The sequence below is a fragment of the Ornithorhynchus anatinus genome, chromosome 10 (genome assembly GCF_004115215.2).
Source record: "Ornithorhynchus anatinus isolate Pmale09 chromosome 10, mOrnAna1.pri.v4, whole genome shotgun sequence".
In the NCBI taxonomy this organism is placed as follows: Eukaryota; Metazoa; Chordata; class Mammalia; order Monotremata; family Ornithorhynchidae; genus Ornithorhynchus; species Ornithorhynchus anatinus.
In genome coordinates, this window is record NC_041737.1 from 15,180,364 (window position 1) to 15,201,915 (window position 21,552).

The window sequence follows — 21,552 nt, forward strand, 5'->3', positions numbered from 1 at the left end:
TGAGCCAAAAGGAAGGACCATCTCAACAGTGCAGGAGGAGAGACACGTCTCAGAAATGTTTGGTTCCCAAGAACCCCATCCCACCCTAAAATCCTCCCAAGTCTTTTATCACACGGAGAAGCAGCATGGCTTAGTGGATAGAGCATGGGCCTGGGAGCCAGGAGGACCTGGGTTCTAATCCCAACTCTGCCACGTGTCTACTGGGTGAACTTGGGCGAGTCACTTAACTTCTCTGGGACTCAGTTACTTCATTTGTCAAATGGCGATTAAAACTGTGAGCTCCACGTGAGACAGGTACCATGTCCATCCTGATTACTCTGTACCTACCCCAGCACTTAGAACAATGCTTGGCACATAGCACTTAAGAAATACCATCATTATTAGCAACTCCTGTCTCTCTCCCGTCATCGCTCTTGGTGCCTTTGTCCAGTTTCCTCTCTCAGATTTCTTCATGAGCATGGTTGATATTCCCTTCTTGCTTTCCTGATGTTGTTTTCCTATTTTCTCCTCTTTTCTCGTTACCTGCTCTGAACAACACACTCCTTGTACTCTCATTTTTGTCTCGTCTTTATATTTTTCCTCTTTCCCTCCCCTCAGATGCTCAAAGGAGACTTTCCTCTTCTCACAACAGTAATAGTGAAAAAACAACAGCAGAAGATCTGTAGACATTGGAATCAGATCGTAGCTTTGATGCATTAGGCTTTCTGAGCCTGCCCTACAAAAAGAAACAAGGAAAAAGCCTTTTTATTCCATTCTTAATAACCTCAGTCAAAAATACTAGCTTCATATCAGATCTTGAAAATAAGTTATAAGTTGTCTAAGCACCTCAAAATATTTTTGTACTCATAATGGGCTATATTCTCAAATCTGTGGCCGCTTTGAACATCCACAGCATTTCAAGAAATGGAAGAAGGAATGCAGGCTACAACATTTCTTTGCCTTTGAAAAAAAAAAATTTAGGTTGCTAATTTAAATTTCAGCAAGGAAGACATGCAGCTATAAGGATGAAAAGGTGGATACTACATGACTTTTCTGGTCTGTCACTTGATTTGATCCTAGACTGTAAGCCTGGTGTGGGCGGGGATAGTTTTTATTGTTGAATTGTAATAATAATAATAATAATAATGTTGGTATTTGTTAAGCGCTATGTGTAAAGCACTGTTCTAAGCACTGCGGGGGGATACAAGGTGATCAGCTTGTCCCATTTGGGGCTCACAGTTTTAATTCCCATTTTACAGGTGAGGTAACTTAGGCACAGAGAAGTGACTTGCCCACACACACACAGCTGGCAAGTGGCAGAGCCAGGATTAGCGCTTAGTATAGGGCTTTGCACACAGTAAGCGCTCAGTATGATTGAATGACTGTCATCTTTTCACCCCCCCCACCCATAATCTCCACTCCCCCCCACCTGCCACCAAAATTCTAGTCTTTCATGAGTCCCACAAATACCACCTGCTTCGAGAGAAGTTCTGATCCCAAACTTATAGACATAACCTCAGTCTATATTTATGATTAAATATTCCTATTTGTGTTCTTGTTTTTAAGAATTCTTTGCTAAAAGTTATGATCCATGATGTTCTTCCCCTTGACTCTATTGCCATTGTTCTCGTCTGTCCGTCTCCCCCGATTAGACTGTAAGCCCGTCAAACGGCAGGGACTGTCTCTATCTGTTGCCGACTTGTTCATTCCAAGCGCTTAGTACAGTGCTCTGCACATTGTAAGCGCTCAATAAATACTATTGAATTGAATGAATGAAAATGGTGTTCAAATTGTAGTCACTGTCACTTTTCTGAGAGTTTGTATGCTTGCTTAAGCACTTCTAAAACCTTGGGTGGGCTAAGATGAGTCAAACTTATTTATCGAGCACTTACTGTGTGCAAAGTTTTTATTTCCACTTTCTCCCTCTGTGTACCTATTATATGTAGAACTGCCCTGCCTTCTCATAAAATGATTTCAAAGTGCATTTTAAAATGAGATGTTGATGATTTTTATAGATGTGATCCTTTTGAATATGTGCTGACTATTTGACCAACTTTCAATAAACTGAAAATCATAGGGATCTGAATTTCAAATAATAAAAAGTAGGTTCAGGTTGTTCCCAGCTTTACTGGGGGTGTTTTTGTCTATTGGTAAAGCAGCTGAGAGTAACTGCAGGTCTGGGGAACATAGAAAGAGTAAGAAATTTCACCAATTCCCCAATTTTCCCAAGATTAAAGAATCAAAAATCAGCAGGAGTAGGTGGTTCTGCAAGTAATTTGCAAAATGTCATTCAGAGAATAAACCAACGAACAAGTTCTCGACTCCCTCTTAATCCCTAAAAGTTTTATGGTTTCCTTTAAAATCATTGCAATGTTATGGGGAGAATGTGGTCTAAATGGAGATGAAAGTCAGATTATTGGATTAATTGTTCCCATTGTCTTTGTTGGATTTAATTTAGCCTGCATGCCCTAGACAAACTAGGTAGTAAAATGAGGGCGAGTGAAGCAATTATGGAATACTGATACAAGAAAAATAGAAAAACAGGAATCGCAAGTAGAAACAGATCAAGTTCAGCATTGAGGTGATTTGAAGTACATTTCTGCTCAAGGAAAATTCTGTTTTGTCCAAGAAAAAGTAGAGTCAGTTCTCAACATTCAGAACTCCACTTTAAACATCCGAATTGTACGTTCCCAGCACTTAGTACAGTGCTCTGCACATAGTAAGAGCTTAATAAATATTATTGAATGAATAAACATCCTTTCAATGACACGAATTGGTTTTTCATTAACAAAGTGATACTCTGACTGCCATCCTCCATCCTCATACCCAAGAAGAGCAGGGGGAAAAAAGATGAATGCACTATTATACCAAACTCCTGAAGCTTAAATCCACTGAGAACCTTCCCCGATCTACCAGTTTACTCAAGCCTAGGGGAAAGAGCACGGGTCCAAGTTCTCATGCCAACTCTGCCACTTCCCTGCTGTGTGACCTTGGGCAAGTCATTTAACTTGTCTAGTTCAGTCTGCTCATCTGTGAAATGGAGCTGAAATACCTGCTCTTTCTGTCCTCTAGAATGTGACTCCCAAGGGGGTCGGGGACCCTTTATGACCTGGTTATCTTGTGTCTGGCCCAGTGTTTAGTACAGTGCTTGGCCCACAGCAGGTGTTTAAATACCAGGATTGGTATTGTAATTATTGATAAGGACTCAAGTTCACGGAGGGGGAGAAGTGACTTACCTAGGGTCACTCTGCAGGCCAGTGGCAGAGCTATGATGCAAACTGTGGTTACCTCTCAGTCCTAATTGATTCTAATGCCGTCTGTTAATGACAGCCTCCTTAACTAAGAAAGAAAGACCTTAGCGGGCAGATGTCCAGCCAAGAAGCAGCCATGATTGTTCAACATGAAGTGGTGTTTTAGTGAGCAAGTTTCACTCACTGAAAATCTGGGTGAGAGAACTGTGATAAGCATGATCACATTTCGGGCAATACAGGTTCCAATCCCAGCCCTGCCACTTGCCTGCTCTGTGACTATGGGGCATGTCACTTCACTATACCTCAGTTATTTTATCTGTAAAATGAGCATTAAGACTGAGACCCATGTGGAACAGGGACCGCGTCCAACTTATCTTGTATCTCCCCCAGCGATTAGCAGAGTGCCTTGCACATAGTAAGCACTTAAATACTATTTAAAAAAAATTACTAACATGAGCAGGTTAGTTTGTCAAGGATGATAAATTCAAAGAGAGCTAGATATATTAGAAAAGTAGTCCAAGGCAAATTCTATAAAAAAGGAATTCCCTTGGGTGATTTCAATCCAACTGGGTTCAGACAGGTTTAATGCATTGTTGGCTAAACTGAATACAGTCATAATGCTGCAGGGAGAGGTGACTTCAATTTCATTTTTCTGTAACAGTGGTGATAATGGTATTTTTGAGTGCTCTACATGCAGGGCGTGGTATTAAGAACATCTGCTATAATTCCCTGAGAATGTTATGAGGTTTATTCTAGCCTCGGTAAATTAGGACACAAATTTTAAATTTAGTTTAACTTCCCTGCGCTTTGGTGAGAATCAGCACGGCATAGCAGATAGAGTACGGGCCTGGGAGTGAGAAAGTTATGGGTTCTAACCTGGCTCTGCCACTTATCTGCTGTGTGCCCTTGGACAAGTCACTTCTCTGTGCCTCAGTCACCTCATCTGTAAATTAGGGATTAAGATCGTGAGCCCGACATGAGACAGGACTGTGTCCAGCCTGAATTTATTGTATCCCCCCCTGCACTTAGAAGAGTGCCTGGCACATAATAAGCACTTTAATACAATAAAGTTGGAAAAAAAAAGTACATAGTTCTCAAGCTCAGGAATTTGGACTAACGAAGTGGTTTAAGATGATAACTAAGACTCTTGGGTAGTGTAGGAGCCATTTCTGGACAATCATCAAAAACAAAAATACCTCAGGGGGTGAAGGAAGAGGCCACAAAGGTTGTCAGACAAAACACAATGGTGGAAATAAAATCAAAGCGGACAGTGGAGTTCGTGATGTTGGAGTCCTTCTATATTATGAGCTCACTATGGACAGGAAATGTGCCCATCTGTTATGGTCTTGTACTTCCCCAAGTGCTTAAAACAATGCTTTGCCCACAATAAACACTCAAATAAGATTAAATGAACGAATGACTCCAAAACCTCACTTCCTCTCCTCAAGCAGAGTGGGCCAGAGCCATGTATTCCCCTCAAACTGATAGATACTGAGTATTAGAAGTCTTTTGCAGTCGGCAAATTCTGTAATCAATGCAGAGCTACAGTTCCTGTTGATTTGTAATTATATTATTAAAGGAAAATATTTGTAGCTTACACGCTAATACACTTCTAAAATTACAGTAGGACTTCAAAAGAGAAGTCCTAAGCCATAGAAGTCATTCGTCAGCATGATATTTATTACTGGTTACCAGTTTTATGCAAAATCGTTTCTCTTTTGGAATCGATTGCCACAAAAATCAAAATAGTAACTGGATTAAGGGGCTGTTTTCTTAAAATAAAGTTGGAGGATCTTTAGGTTAAAAATTTTATAAAACGTAGGAAGTCGACAGAAGCAGCATGACCAAATGGATAGAGCCCAGGCCTGGGAGTCAGAAGGGCCTGGGTTCTAATCGTGACTCCATCACTTGTCTGCTGGGTGACCTTGGGCGAGGCACTTGGCTTCTCTGTGTCTCAGTTTCCTCATCTGTAAAATGAAAACTAAGACTGTGAACCCCTTATGGGACGTGGACTGAGTCCAACCTGATTAGCTTATACATATAGGTATCTCAGTGTTTAATACAGTGCTTGGCACATAGTAACTGCTTAACAAATACCATAAAAAAGTCTGTAGGAAATGACTAAGATGGGGGCATTTAAGTGTGATAGGTATCTTTTATATGCATATATGTACAATGTGCATCTGCATACACAATATTAGTGATATTTGTTAAGTGTTTACTAAGTGCCAAGCACTGTTAAGCGCTTGGGTAGACACAAGACAATTAGGTCCCAGCTGGAGCTCAAAGTTTAAGTAGAGGAAGAACAGGTATTGAAACATTCTGCAGATGAGGGAACTGAGACACAGAGAAATAAAAACTCACACAGCAGACAAGCGGCAGAGCCAGAATTCGAATCCAGGTCCTTGTGTATCCCAGGCCCTTTTCACTAGGTCATGCTGTTTCCCACATATATTTGCCTGGAGTTCAGACAGGAGATTTTTAATTACTGGGTGTAAATATAGCTTCTAAAACCTATATGTAACCATATGTAGAGATTGTTCCAGGCTTCCCTGTTGCATTTGTTCCCCACCCACAGTGCCTTGTACCATTTCCATTTCTCTCAGTTGGGATCGCGATCTTTCGGAAGCTTCAGCTCCGAAAGACTCACCCCATTTCCATCTGGGGCACATTCGAGCAACCTGTCTTCTGCTGCCAACTGCCAAATGCCCACCACTTGGCACACCACTTTGTTTTACTTCACTGATCTTTGAAAGTGTTTTAGTCCTTCCTGTTTAGGGTTTCCCCATTTTTGTTCACCACAGTTTGGCCGGTATAGCTTCGATGCACTAAAGAACCTCACCGTTGATGAGCCTGTCGCGTTACTGGATGTTAGGTACGGTCCAAAACTGGTGCTGGTAATTTTCAACACTGAACATCCCTCCACCGTGGCTTCAGCCACTGTGGCAGACTTCACCCTGATCTGCAAGTTGACGGGGGAAGGAGAAGAGGGGCTCAGGGGTTTCCCTGGACAAAAACACTCACGGATCATCTGAAATCCACTTGTGACCTCATCATATGCATCTCCTTGTCTGTTTATATGGCAGGCCCATCAGAAAACATGCCCTCACTCTAGACGTTGGCCATGGTGATCAAAGAGATTGATCAGAGGCAAATGGCAGCTCAGACAGCACCCTCTGAAACAGGGACTTTTTAAAAGAGCCACGGAAATATTTGTAGCTTACCATGAAATCCGAGAATGGTAAATCCAATGACTTAATGCATTATGCATATTTGCCAGTGATAAGCTGCAACTGTCTGCATAGATCTCTTGAAATAGAGAGTGGGACCTCCCCCAGTATGATTAGACTGTAAGCCCATCAAAGGGCAGGGACTGTCTGTTACCGATTTGTACATTCCAAGCGCTTAGTACAGTGCTCTGCAAATAGTAAGCGCTCAATAAATACTATTGAATGAATGAATGAATGGAGGAGGAAGCAAAGAAAACGCATCCTATCCGCCGGAGCCGTGCAGTTCGCAGGAACTGTGGCATTGCAGGGGATAGGCCTATTATATTTGTCCATCATTCGGCCCAAACACAATTGATCCCTAAGGTATGTGGAAGCCTGCAAAATGTTGAGCCTCTAACAGCTGGTGGTGAATTGTAGGTGTTTATGAAGACTGAACACTTAAAAGGGCTATTGATCAGTCCCCTAGGGCCCCACTCCATTTCAAAAATTATCATCTCTACCAAGGCCAAGAGGAATGCTAATTAAATGGCTTCACAAAAACAAATAAAAGGGTTAGAGCTATTACATGGTTTGTCTATTCAATTTCCACCTACCTCTTTAGAGGTTCTTCCTGTTAAAAGTCTCTATTACACCTAGTCTTAAATGATTTGGGTGATTAATGAGTTCTGGGTAATACCTGCCCTCTGACCAAAAAAGTATGCTGTGTTAGAGCTTCTTAATATACCTATTGTAAAGCAAACCTCCAGGTTTTCAGATATAATAATGAGAAAAGTTACCCTTCACCCCACATTTCAGTGTCAAAAATAATGTCAATGCTGGGTCACCCCAATGGTCTCTCCAGCTTGGGATCCTGAGTCCAACAGCAGAAACAAAGATCAAATGACAGTAAGTGTCCAGGAAGGCAACTTTCATAGCTATAGCATCTAAAATCCTCAATTTTCCCCTCCAATAACCCATTAAAGAGCCCCGATTGATCAATTCAGAGAAAAAGTTCTAAAAACCTTAAAAAGATACAACTTGACTTCCAGTTTACTCTATAAATGAAAAAATTCTGAATTTGCATTTCTACTTAAAAAGTAGAGGTTAAAGAAGATGTAAAATTAAATTTCTTACTGTGACCTCCTTGCCTAGAGCTTTAATATGCTAACTGCTACCAAACTAAGACTATTATTCAAAACTAAAGATGTTATGTAGCCTAGAGCCCCTGACCAGAGACTGTCGGTGAATGTAAATGGGAAGCAACATGACCTAGTGAATGGGGCCCAGGACTACAGTCGAGGCCTGGGTTCTAATTCTGACTCTTCCAAACACTTGCCTATTGTGTGACCTTGGATAGGCCACTTGTGTGCCTCAGTTTCCTCAGATTAAATACCATGTGTGGGGCAGATCTGATTCCTCTCTTGCTACCTGATACACAGTAAGCACTTGAATGCTACAACCATTACCATCCACTCTTATCCCAGACTTAGATGGGATGTTAGGGTGCATGAGCTTCCTCAAATAAATGTTGAGAAGTCTAGTTGTGGCTACCACAGCTGAGGCTACCAGACTGAGCTTCCAGAAACCCAAAACTGCTCTAATAGATAGAGCACCTGATGGTTTTTATCAGTATATAACCCTGTCCTCACGCTGACTGCATTCTTATTGTTCACTTGTATGTCCTGTTTCCCCCTTCATTCTTAGATTAGGAGCCCTCAGAGGACCCTGATTATTCTCATCTGTGTAGCCTTTCCTAGAGCTTGATACAGTGTTTTGCACTCTACAAGTGCTTATAAAAATACCATTATCATTGCAGAGATGGTGATGATGCTTAGTACAGTGTTCTGCACAAAGTAAGCGCTCAATATATACTATTGAATGAATGATGCTACAAGGACTTGCTGAATTTTAAGTTCTTACAGTGGCTGATGCTAGTCTCGCAGTTTGCAACAAATTCCTTTTTTTATTTTAAAAAGTGATTTTTAAACACAGGGAACTGTTGAAACAAAAATTCTGAGTGCACAAAACATGTAATACACGTTGCTTTAGAGCACAGCCTGGGTTCTAATCTCAGCTCCACTCCTTGTATGTTGTGTGACCTTTGGCAAATCATTTCACCACTCTGTGCCTCTGACTTCATCTGTAAAATGGGGTTTAAGACTGTAAGCCCTATGTGGGACAGAGACTGTGTCCAACCTCATTACCTTGTACTTACTCCAGAGCTCAGAACAGTACTTGGAACATAGTAAGCACTTGAACACCATTTAAAAAAAAAAAGTCTTATCTGCTTCTTTTTTTAAAAAGCCTAGACTACAGAAAAGTAATTTAACCCCCCTAAAGCCCACCATATCTCTAGAACCAACTCAGATTTCCAAGGATCAACCTGGTTTTTATCCCTTACAATCGACTCTTACGATTCTTCTCAATAATACTTATTGAGCACTTACTTTGGGCAGAGCACTGTACTAAGCACTTGGGAAAGTCCAACAATTTAACAGAGTTGGTAGACACATTCCATGCCCACCATGAGCTGACACTCTAGACTGGAGAGTTTCTTTCTCCCCAAATCTAATTGCTCTCTGGAAAGCCAAGGTGGAGTTTGATTTTCTAAAGGGATTATGCTTTATTCAGGGATATACTTCCCATTTATGCCATAAAAATCAACCTCAAAATCAGGTATCCCCCATCACATCTCACATTTGTTGGTAATATTTTGTGAAGGAGCTTTAAAACAAATTGAAAATAAGAAGTTTAAGAAAAGAATAGAGAGCAATGTGAAACCACTTACCACTCTGCAATCATGATGCTCACAAATAAATATCTTACTGGGATCTATAAGTACGCTTAACATCTCTTAGCAAGAGAGTCCCACAGCCGAAATTTTCACACAAACCACGTCAATATCAAAAGGCTGAGGTTCTCAACTCAATCTCAAGGAAATGATAGATGAGAAAGGTTTTGTTAGGGTAACACACACAAGATGGTGCTTTACTAGGAAAGTTCTTTCAGATATACCTGTGTTTCAGCAGCAAAAAATAAGGACAAGAAGAATTAAGGGAAATTTATTTTAAATATAAGTTGTATATTTATTGCCTACATTACTATCAGGAAAGTTATTCTTTCTTCCTCTGTAAGTAGGGAAGTAAACCAGAAAAAGACAGTTCTAAAAGCCAAGTATATTCTTATATTCTTAGCCCTCCTCCTTTAATTTAGCCCATTTTTTCTCTTCTTAGAGCTGATAGGCAGTTAGATTCCTCAGTAAGGTAAATTGTGAGTACAGGTCAAAGAAATTTTATTGAAGTTTGTAAAAAGAAATGTAAGAATTTGGAGTTTGTCTCCTGGTAGACAAAGTTTTTCTTAAGATAATAATGATGATGATGGTAATTGTTAAGTGTTTACTATGTGCCAAGCCCTGTTCTAAGTGCTGGGGTAGATACAAAGTAGTCAGGTTGTCCCACTTGTGGCTCACAATCTTAATCCCCATTTTGCAGACGAGGTCCAGAGAAGTTAAGTGACTTGCTCAAGGTCACACAGCAGACAAGTGGCAGAGGCAGGATTAGAACCTTCACCCCCAAGCCTATGCTCCTTCCACTAAGCCACACTGGGTTATTCAAGAATACTTGAAACAACCATGGCATTGCCCCTGACTTTTCCACCATTAACTCTGATTGATAAGCCAGCTTTCATAAGATTCCACTTGTAACCCTATGGTTTCAGATTTTGATATGAGAACTATTTATTGGACTTTTTGGAGATGGATAAAAAATATATTTCATGAAATATAAAGAGAAGTATGACATAGTGAAGAGAGCCCAATCCCAGGTGTCAGAGGACTTGGGTCCAATCCCAGCTCCAGCAGTGGCCTGCAGTGTGATCTGTAGCAAGTCACTTCACTTTGTTCCTCTTCTGTGAAATGCGGATTCAATCCTCTTTCCTTTGACTTAGATTGGGAGTCCCACGTGGGACAGAGACTGTATCCAACCTGATTATCTTATATCCACCCCAATTTGACACATAGTAGACACTTAAATACCAGAAAAAAAAAGCTCAAATTCACAACCCCGAAGAATATTGCCATTCCACAACAACACTTTTGGGGGCACTTCCTAAACAATCATGTCACTTAGCCATATCCTAACCCTAACTCTAACTGTGACTTGATCACTATAAGACCGACCCACTAATATGGCCTGTTTCACCACTGGAAAAACCCCAAGAGAGACCACTAACAAGACACTTCCACAATATCACAGTTGGGGAGGAAAGTAAAACACAAGCAACCAAATTTCAAATGTTTCATTTGTAAACTAATGCAACCCAATTGCTTTAAAACTCACCAGACTTCATGTTTTCCCTGGTCTGCTAAGCCAGCAATCCTTGAAAAGGTCAAATTATAACTGTGAAAAGCTCTCCAAGTGGCTGAATTCAGAGTTTCTTAAGGAAAGCAAGTAGAGCGAGCTTGCGTGAAGCTCTGAACAGCACAGAGAGGAACCGAAGAGTAATTTGCCCTGCCTACCCTCAGTTCCTTAACTATCCTTCTCCATGAGAAACAGGTGTGTGCCTGCTTTAAAAAGTGAATAACAGTCCAAGCAGCTGCAGCTTGAACTGTTTTCTGCACCACAGTTTGACAACAGCCTCTTGATGGTGCTGGGGCAAGGAAACAATCAACCAATCAATGAGGTTTATTGAGCCCTTACTGTGTGCAGACCTTCGGAAAGTACATTGCACAGAGTTGGTAGATTCGACCACTGCTCACAAGGTGCTCACGGTCAACAGAGGGAGATAAACATAGAAATAAATTATGAATAAAGGAAAGAGGAGAGTACAGAGATATGCACTTGAGTGCTGTGGGGCTGATATGAGCACCAAAGTGCGTATTAGACGGTCATGTTTATAGTTGAGAAAGAGGAGAGGGCAGATGGGGGAAATGAGGACTTAGGGAAGCCCTCTCTGCATTGTCCTAGAGGTTGGCCAAAGGAAGGCCCCATTCCCCTCTTCCCACACCCCCAACCTGGACCTGCGTAGCTGTTCCGCCGAGGACTGAAATGAGTCAAGTCTGCATCAACACCGAAAGAAGACTCTGGATTGGCAGTTACTGTGTCTAAAGGCAGTTTGCTGTAGTGGTGGAAGCTGTTTCTCAATCAGTGAAGTGCAGGGTAAACTGGCATTGTTATCCATCTTTTGTAACCACCCTACTGAAAGCTATCCTTATCTTGTCCAAATGCCATGCTGAAATCTGAGAGGAGCATAATGGCCTGAGAGCAGATCGGCTTCAATCTAGATATGCACGATAAAATGAGGAGAAAGAGAGCTGGGGCCTCTGCTAGACCCTTGTTCTCTAATTGCTACTATATCTGTAGAAGCATCAGGCCCCAGTAGAAAGAATATGGGCCTAGGAGTCAAAAGACCTTTTTTTTTTTTTTTGGTATTTGTGAAGTGCTCACTCTGTGCCAGGCGATGCACTAAGTACTGGGATAGAGGATCGTCGGGTTGGACACAGTCCGTATCTCACATGGGGCTCACAGTCTTAATCCCCATTTTACAGATGAAAAACTGAGCTGCAGAGAAGTGAAGTGACTTGCCCAAGGTCATCCCGCAGGCAACTGGCAGAGGTAGGATTAGAACCCAGGTCCTTCTGACTCCGAGGCCCACACTCTATCCACTAGGCCACGCTGCTTCGCATTCTAATTCTGGCTCCACCAATCGTCTGCTGTGTGACGTCCGGCAAGCGACTTGACCTCTCTGCGCCTCAGCTCTCTCATCCGTAAAATGGGGCCTCAATTCTTGTTCTCCCACTTATTTAGATTGTGAACCCTAGGTAGTGCCTGATTATCTTTTCTCTACCCCAACACTTAGTACAGTGCTTGGCACTCATTAAGCGCTTAACAAATACCCACTATTAATAATGGTGGTATTTGTTAAGCGCTTACTATGTGAAGAGCACCGTTCTAAGCGCTGGGGGAGTTCCAGGGTCATTAGGTTGTCCCACGTGGGGCTCACAATTAATCCCCATTTTACAGATGAGGTAACTGAGGCCCGGAGGAGTGAAGTGACTTGCCCACAGTCACACAGCTGACAAGTGGCAGAGCCGGGATTCGAACCCATGACCTTGGACTCCCAAGCCCGGGCTCTTTCCACTGAGCCACGTCACTATTATTACGTCTAGAACCAACCCAATCGATCATCTGACCCCACCCGATCCATTTCGTGGTCATTTGGGGGTGTTGGCTGGGTAGCGTGTTTCCAACCAAAGAGAACTGACCCAGTGAAGCCAGTTCAGCTGAGTTGTTTCCGTCGAAGTCGCTTGTTCTGCCGTTGCTTGGGCCGCACATGGTCTAGCTTCCCGGGGAGGAGCTGGCAGCTCTGGTTTTGGTCACTGCAGTCAGATCTCCCCTCTCCTTCTCTAAGGGGAGACGCCTCAACATGCCTGGGAATTTCCTCAAAGGAAATATTTTGAGAGGCAGCCTCAGAAATGGAAAATAAGCCAGTAAAAAAAAAAACCTGTTCCCAAGCTAATCTGCAAGTGTGAAGATGTGAGGAAATTAAATAGCAAGAACATGAAAGAGATGCCTTTATTTAATATTATCATTATTCAAATGACATTAGGAAGTGCTTACTATATACCAGGCACTGTACTAAGCACTGGCATAGATAAATGATAATCAGGTCGGACCATGGCCCACCTGGGGCTCACAGTCTTAATCCCCATTTTACAGATGAGGCAACTGAGGCACAAAGAAGTTGCCTAAGGTCACGCAGCGGACAAGTAGCAGAGCCAGGATTAAAACCCAGGTCCTCTGACTCCCAGGCCCAAGCTCTTTCAATCAATCAATCAATCAATCAACTGTATTTATCTAGTGCTTAGTGGGTGCAGAGCACTGTACTAAGCACTTGGGATAGTAAACCACACTGCTTCTCAGACATTAGCCTGTTATATCTGCCCGAAATTTGAATGGGAATCCAAATGACAAAATGGTAAGGGTCAATGAGGGAAGCTTTGAAGAGCAAAGGGAAAATTCCATTTTCCATGAATGTTTGAACTGCAACCTATGATTTCACAAAAAGCTTTGCAAACAGTTTTGATATATTCCACTGCTATGCACCATGTTCTGAAATATATCATCCAAAAATGATGACTAACTCACAGCCAACCCATTTCTTCTTGAGCTGTTAGTTGAAATTCTGCCATGCTTCTTAATGGTTTCACGTCTTTCAACTGTTAATAATAGTCTGTACTTGTATGGCATGTTTTTATGAAGAATTCCAAGTACATACCTAAATGAAATTGTACAGAAGTCTTGCAAGATGGACATCCGTCATTTTACAGAGGAGTCGAGAACAGATCTGTGATTATTATTAGTAATATTATTGTTATTATTTTCTGTGAGGTTTTATTCCAGATCATACAGTACATTTATGGCAAACCTGATAATAGGAAGACTTGACTTCTAATTCCTCACCCTAACTCTCCAGTGAAGTTTCCAACCATCTGATGTTGTCTAAGAAAAACAGCCCATAAATTAAAGAGGTATCTAGATATATTTCTAGACACAAGCAAGTTCTGTATGTCAAACTACATAAAATTTGAGAACCAGATTATCATGCTGCTCTGAGTCTTGGGGCATCCAAAACGCCACCCACAGGCCATATGAGCTTTCCAAATTTGGAAAAATGTTTACTTGCGCATCCAAGTTTCCTTCCAAAAACCACCTCCTTCCACCTTGACCTAATATGACTCCATAGCGCATGGCCAGTTTTCAATATGTGAGACGAGTACAAGAGAGGGATGGTTGAGGCCGACTCAGGCTCCGGGGTTCTTTTAAAGAGATCTTGTGTTGCAGTTGAGGGTTCCAACTTCCTTTCATCCATGGTGAGAGATGAAATCTTACAACCTCATTTCTGTTTAAAAGTCAATGGAGGTTTCTGAGTTTCCTCTCATCCCTAGGGAGGGAATTTTTTTTTCTGGTTTCACAGGATTTCTCATTTGCCTCCTGGAACAATTTCCTCTTTTCTCCTGGACAAGTCCTACGGAGCATCGACTTTATCCAGAAACACTCTTTCCTGCTCCTCCTTGAGTTCCTGTTTTATATGACCTCCCGTGGCTGCTCCTAAGGCTAGCTCGGCCTTCTGTTTTAATGAGACTCCTTTCAACCACACCTAATTTTCCCATCACTTTCAATCAACCGATCATATTTTTGAGTGTTTATTCTGTGCAGAGCACCGTACTAACAGCTTGGAAGAGTACAATATAGAAGAGTTGATAGCCCGTTCCCTGCCCACATTGAGTTTACAGCCTAGAATGGGATATAGATTTAAACATAAATAAATCAATTACGGATATGTACATAGGTGCTGAAGGGCTGAGGGAGGGGTGAATACAGGCTGCAAATTCAAGGGCGACGGCGATAAAGAAGGGAGCGGGAGAGCCGTTCACGCGGACCCAGAAATTCACACTTTTGGTATCATATTTTTGTTTTGCTGTCTGTCTCCCTCTTTTAGACTGTGACAGGGATTGTCTCTGTTGCCGAATTATACATTCCAAGAACTTAGTACAGTGCTCTGCGCACAGTAGGCACTCGATAAATACGACTGACTGAATGAATATTCGACTCCTCTCCGCCATTCACTTCAGTCGTTCTCATAATTCTGCAAGGTTTTCCTCTATCTTATTTCATGGAGCCTTCTCTCCCTCTCCATCCTAATGACCACTCCTCTGGTTCAGGCCTTCACCTCCTTCTAGTGGGATTATTGCAACAACCTCCTGCCTGGTCTTCTTGCTGTCACCAGTTCTCTCTCTTACACCTCAACTCACTGGACTCCCTTTTCCAAAAATATTTCCTATGAGTGCCTAGAGTGCAGCTCTCCCTCCACTGACCCACAGCTCATGCTATCCCTTCCATGCATGAAGCTCCGGTCTCCCAGTTCAAATTCACATCTCCTCCAGCTTTCAAAGCCTCCCTCTCCAGAGACCATTCTCCAACTAATTCTCCCTTCCTGGTCATATGCCTCCCTCAATCACTTCAGCATTCTACTTTATGACCCATTCATTTAGTAGGGTTCTTCCTTTTGTTATTATCATTTTCATCTATACTCAGTCTTTTAAGTTTCGAAGAGCCGGAAGCCCGTTTCATACTCCTCTGACAGTTTCCAATGCTCTGTCTAATACTAATAATCATTATAGCATTTGGTAAGCACTTACTATGTGCCGAGCACTTTTCTAAGCCCTGGGGTAGATCAAGGTAATCAGGTTGACCCACGTGGGGCTCACAGTTTTCATTCCCATTTTGCAGATGAAGTAACTGAGGCACAGAGAAGTGAAGCGGCCTGCCCAAGGTCATGCAGCAGACAAGTGGTGGAGCCGGGATAAGAACCCATGCTCATTTGAATATATTTTTATTACCCTATTTATTTTGTTAACGAGATGTACTTCCCCTTGATTCTATTTATTGCTATTGTTTCTGTCTGTCCGTCTCCCCTGATTAGACTGTGAGTCCGTCAGTGGGCAGGGATTGTCTCTATCTGTTGCCAAATTGTACATTCCAAGCGCTTAGTACAGTGGTCTGCACAGAGTAAGCACTCAATAAATACTATTGAATGAATGAATGAATGAATGAATGTCTTCTGACTCCCAAAGCCCGTGCTCTTGCCACTAAGCCACGCTGCTTCCCACGCTGTGCCTATAGAGTAGACATGCTATAAATGCAGCTGTTGATGGAGATTTTTGCATTTCTCCTTCCACTCAAAACATTTAGCAGAACAGGGATCTTCACTGGGGTCTCCTTAAAGGAAGACATTCTGCCTTTCAGTGTACTCATAGAGCGGAGAGGCATATCATCTCCAGAAAGAGACCAACTTCAGTGCTCATATTTTTAGCTCTTCCTTAGGAGAGCCTCAGAATCTGCCCCAAGCTGAAAGCACCACAAGAACGTTTCAGTCATCTGAAGGACCATTTAGTGCCGAGAGAGTTACAGATGTCCTAAGAAGTCTTCCCACAGTCTGGATATGGACTGAATGAAGTCTGCCTGCTGATTTAGCGAGTGACTTCTTTTAAAGTATTACATTTCATGGCACCGCAGAGACTTGGCAGAGTTAATACAGCTTCCAAAGGTGTTGAACTCGAGAGTACCTCACACCCTGGGAGAACCTGATTTATGATTGCGTCCAATTTCCAACATCCTTGGGAGAGAAGAGGGAGTGCCTGCCCTGAGTGGGTGAGGAAACTGAGTTACGAAACTCTTTAGGACCTTGTCCAGGTCAGAGGACTAGAACGCATATCCCTGGATATAAGCAGATGGTCTGGCCATGCTACCCACAATCACCTCCACTGGGCGCAGTTAAAAATAAAGGTGATGGGAAGAACTGATAGAACAGGTTTTGAGTGTTGTAGGTGACTGGTTAATAATAATAATTATTAATAATAATTATAGTACTTGGTAATCGTTTCTGTATAATAATGTTGGTATTTGTTAAGCGTTTACTATGAGCAGAGCACTGTTCTAAGCGCTGGGGTAGATACAGGGTAATCAGGTTGTCCCACGTGAGGCTCACAGTTAATCTCCATTTTACAGATGAGGTAACTGAGGCACAGAGAAGTTAAGTGACTTGCCCACAGTCACACAGCTGCCAAGTGGCAGAGCCTGGATTTGAACCCATGACCTCTGACTCCCAAGCCCGGGCTCTTTCCACTGAGCCACGCTAGATATTTTATCTTCAGCAATCCAGTGAGCTACGCTGCTTCTGTATGCCAACCACTGTTCAAAGCCCTAGGACAGATACAAGTTAAGCAGGTTAGACACAGTCCCTGTCCACATAGGGCTCACACTCTTTATCCCCATTTTATAGATGAGGTAACTGAGGCCCAGAGAAGTTAAGTGCCCAAGGTCACACAGCAGACATATGGCGGAGCCGGGATTAGAACCCAGGTCCTTCTGACTCCCAGGCCCGTGCTCTGTCCACTAGATTTGGGAACATTGCCAATGGGATTCAGCATGATTCTTATCTGTGATCTTCTCATCTCTCTGGCTGTCAGCCTCTTGCTTGCTAACCTTTCCCCGGAGTGCCAAAGAGGAAGTTAGAGAAGATGGAAATACTTCATTGTATAAAGCTGGGTGGGGAGGGAATCTCTCTTACCATCGATCCCTTGCACGCGTCCTCCCGCTGGCCTGGTCCCTCCCTCTTCATAGCACTACTCTTCCCCTCCTCAACACTCTACTAAAATCACATCTCTCCTCCAAGAAGCCTTCCCTGACTAACCTCTAATTTCCTCACCCTATTCACCCTCCCTACCGAACCACCCATGCACTTGGATCAGGACCCCATAATCAATACTCCCTCCAACCGCAGCCCCGCAGTACTTACATTCATAGATATAGAAAGACGTAGATGCTCTTTCCCTTATCTCCAATTTATTTGGATATCTGTAGATTGCAAGTCCCTTGAGGACAGAGATCATGTTTATTCACTCGATTGTATTGTTCTGTCCCAAGTGCTTAGTACAATGCTCTGCACACATTACGGGCTTAATAAATACCACTGATTGATTGATTGATTGATTGATAGATAGATAGACTGTGTTCTGAGGTTTGGAAATGTAAACAGAGCTTCTACCCGGTTACCAAAAATACCGGGCCCTGTCAAAAACGACCCAGAACATCTGGAAGTGAATAAACAATGCTCATCCAAGGCCTGCTGCCCAACATTCTGTGCCAGGATTCTGGTCCATAACAAAAAAGTCTTCTCTGAAAAACTCACGATCCATTTGCCGTGTTAACCTCAAATGTGAGAAAAGATCTTGCTAACAGGGAGAGTGCCCAAGAGGGACCATGGGAAGCCTCTTGAATAATGGAAAGGTCCCAGCTGGGGTTTGGACGAGGGAATCACGGATTCATTTTCGCCACTTTTCCCTGGCTGACAGTAACACAAGAGACAAGGAACGAGCACAGTCCCTCCTCTGCCGAATCGACGTGCCCGGTAGTCATGGGAGCCCGTTCCCCAGCCCATCTGTCCACATCTCAGTCCCTGCAAACACACACACGTACACACAGGAGATGATGTCCAAAGCAGCATGTCCCAGCTCTGCTGACGAGGCACTGAGGCAAGTCAGGACATGCTATCCTCTGGGCTCTGGGCCGTTCTACCCATTCTCTCTCTCTCTTCTCTCGCTCAGCAATTTAGTCGGTCGAAGGTCCACATTGGGGTAGGTTCAATCCATTCTATGTCAACTTCAGTAAATAAATGCCAAACTTCATCTGATATCTCAGAGCGAAACCCAACATCTACCCTTAATATGCAAGTAGCTCCAGAAAGTGAAATGGGTCTATCATGAATAAACTCTGCTCCAATGTGTATAATGAATTAATGAACCCCAGGGGAGATATACTCCACAGGGCCCATCAGTGAGTTTTTATCCAGAAAGTAGATTGAGAGATGGGGTACATTCCAAAGAGAGCTGTGTAATAAAGGGGTAGCTGACTGCGAAATCCCATTCTTGAGACGCAATTCAGGCCCTTCATCTTTTCTTCAATTGCAGTGGCTTCCCTGATTATCCGACCACTTAAAACGGTTCATCTGTCTCGTGGTTTGGCTTCCCTGCAATTGATGGTCTCTTTAGTTTCCTGAATATAGAGGCAGCGTGGTCTAGTGGAAAGAACATGGGACAGGAAGTCAGGTTAAAGTCCTTGCTCCACCACTGGCCCGTTGTGTGACCTGGAGAAAGTCACTCGATTTATGTGGCCCTCAGCCTCCTTGCCTGTAAAATGGGGTTGCATACCCCTCCTTTCTCCTTCTTGGGCTGTGAACCTCATGTGAGACAGGGACTGTGTCCAACTCAATTATCTTGTACCCACCCCAATGTTTAGTAATAATAAATAATCATGTTGGTATTTGTTAAGCGCTTAGTATGTGCAGAGCACTGTTCTAAGCGCTGGAGTAGATTTACAGGGTAATCAGGTCGTCCCACCTGAGGCTCACAGTCTTAATCCCCATTTTACAGATGAGGTCACTGAGGCACAGAGAAGTGAAGTGACTTGCCCGCAGTCACACAGCTGACAAGCGGAGCGGGGATTCGAACCCATGACCTCTGCCTCCCAAGCCTGGGCTCTTTCCACTGCACCACGCTGCTTCTCACAAGCTAGTACAAGCTTGGCACGGAGTAAACGCGTAACAAACGGTAGTTACAAATTATTATTATCATTATTCAAAGAAAACTAATGCAGTTCATGGCCAAAAAAGCCCAGGGGCCACAAATGGAAGAAAAGTTAGAGGGACATGTGTTAGTACAACAAGCAGCATGTCAAAGACTTAATGCGGGTACTGCTGACACTAAGAGCGGAACAATTTGCCACTGACCTGGGAGTTGAGACATTTGTGTCCATCAAAGTTTCTTACCTGAGCTAAGGGAGACAGAAAATGTGAAAATCAACAGGCAAGCGAAGAGACACCAACAGAGGACACGCAGTTCACGTATACTTTGCCAAAATGACACTCTGGGTTGAAGAGACATGAGATGGTGTGTTTCAGGAAGTGATTGGTTATTTTTTTGTTTGATTCGTTTGGTCTTTTTTGGGTATTTGTTAAGTGCTTACTATATGGTAGGTACTGTATTAAGTGCTGGGGCGGAAACAAGCCAATCAGGTTGGACACGGTCCATATCCTACATGGACTTCACAATCTTAATCCCCATTTTAAAGACGAGGTAACTGAGGCACAAAGAAGTTAAGTGACTTGCCCAAGGTCACCCAGAAAACAAGTGGCTGAATCAGAGTTAGAACCCAGGTCCTTCTGCCTCCCAGGTGTGCTCTCCATCCTCTGAGTTATGACGGCTCTCCCAATGATGGAATCATCAAGGTTGAGATCAGAAATAAGTCTTCAGGGCCCAAGGAAGGCAGAATCATAGAGGGTGAGGAGAACTTCACTCTTGGTGTTTCCTTTAAACTGCTTTCTGCTACCTTCTACTTGGACACTGAAAGGGCGGAAATTCATGGTTTCTAGAAAAGGGGCTGCGTCCTTCTCCTTCCTTCTTCTTAGACAGTGAAACTCATGTGGGACTTGAACTGTTAGGTTAGCACTTATCTTGTGTCAAGCATTCAATAGTATTTATTGAGCGCTTACTATGTGCAGAGCACTGAACTAAGCGCTTGGGATGAACAAGTCGGCAACAGATAGAGACAGTCCCTGCTGTTTGATGGGCTTACAGTCTAATCGACGGGTTTACAGTCTAATCGACGGGCTTACAGTCTAATCGACGGGCTTACAGTCTAATCGACTAAGCACTAGGATAGACACAAGATTATCGGGTCAGTCCCGATTCTTGTCCCACATAGGGCTCACGGTTTTAGGGGAAGGAGAACAGAACTTTACAGATGAAGAAACTGAGGCACAGAGAAGTTAGATGACTTGTCCAAGGACACACAGCAGACAAGAGGTGGAGTTGAGAGTACGGAACTATTATTTTTAATGGTAAAATGAATGATATTAAAATGAATTGTACCGAATTTTTAATTGGATTACAATCAGTTGTACTTAAAAAAGCCACTACCTGGAAGGAGCATGGCCTAGTGGGAAAAGGGTGGGAATCAGAGGCCCGGGGTTCTAATCCCAGCTCTGCCACTTGCCTGCTGGGTCTTTCAGACAAACCGCTCAGCCATGCTGTACTTCCATCTCCTCATCTTAAAGAGAAGATAAAATATCTAGCGTGGCTCAGTGGAAAGAGCCCGGGCTTGGGAGGCAGAGGTCATGGGTTCGAATCCCCCCTCTGCCCACTTGTCAGCTGTGTGACTGTGGGCAAGTCACTTCACTTCTCTCTACCTCACTTACCTCATCTGTAAAATGGGGATTAAGACTGTGAACCTCACGTGGGACAACCTGATTACCCTGTATCTACCCCATTGCTTAGAACAGTGCTCTGCACATAGTAAGCACTTAACAAATTCCAACATTATCATTATTATTATTATTATTATTATTATTATATCTGCTCTCCCTCCCTCTTAGTTTGTGACCCTCTTGTGCGACAGGGATCCTATATGATTTTCTTGTATCTGTCAAAAGTAAGAGTTTAATAAATACCATAATCATTATTATTATATTGGAAATAGTGTTTATGGGCCTGTTGA

The 21,552-nt window shown here is 42.9% G+C and overlaps 1 protein-coding gene across 2 annotated transcripts in view; it reads right to left on the reverse strand.

The window, feature by feature from the left end:
• FGF14 (fibroblast growth factor 14) overlaps nt 1–21,552 on the reverse strand; it is a 432,965-nt gene that overhangs the window by 350,846 nt on the left and 60,567 nt on the right. Inside the window, exon 1 of one of the 2 annotated variants that reach the window (XM_007667997.3) lies at nt 10,777–10,908. The exons of the other annotated variant lie outside the window; for it this stretch is intronic. Within the exon in view, the coding sequence (XP_007666187.1) occupies nt 10,777–10,786 (10 nt within the window). The 5' untranslated portion in view covers nt 10,787–10,908. Of the gene's footprint in view, nt 1–10,776; nt 10,909–21,552 lie in introns of those variants that run through there. 2 annotated transcript variants of the gene reach the window in all.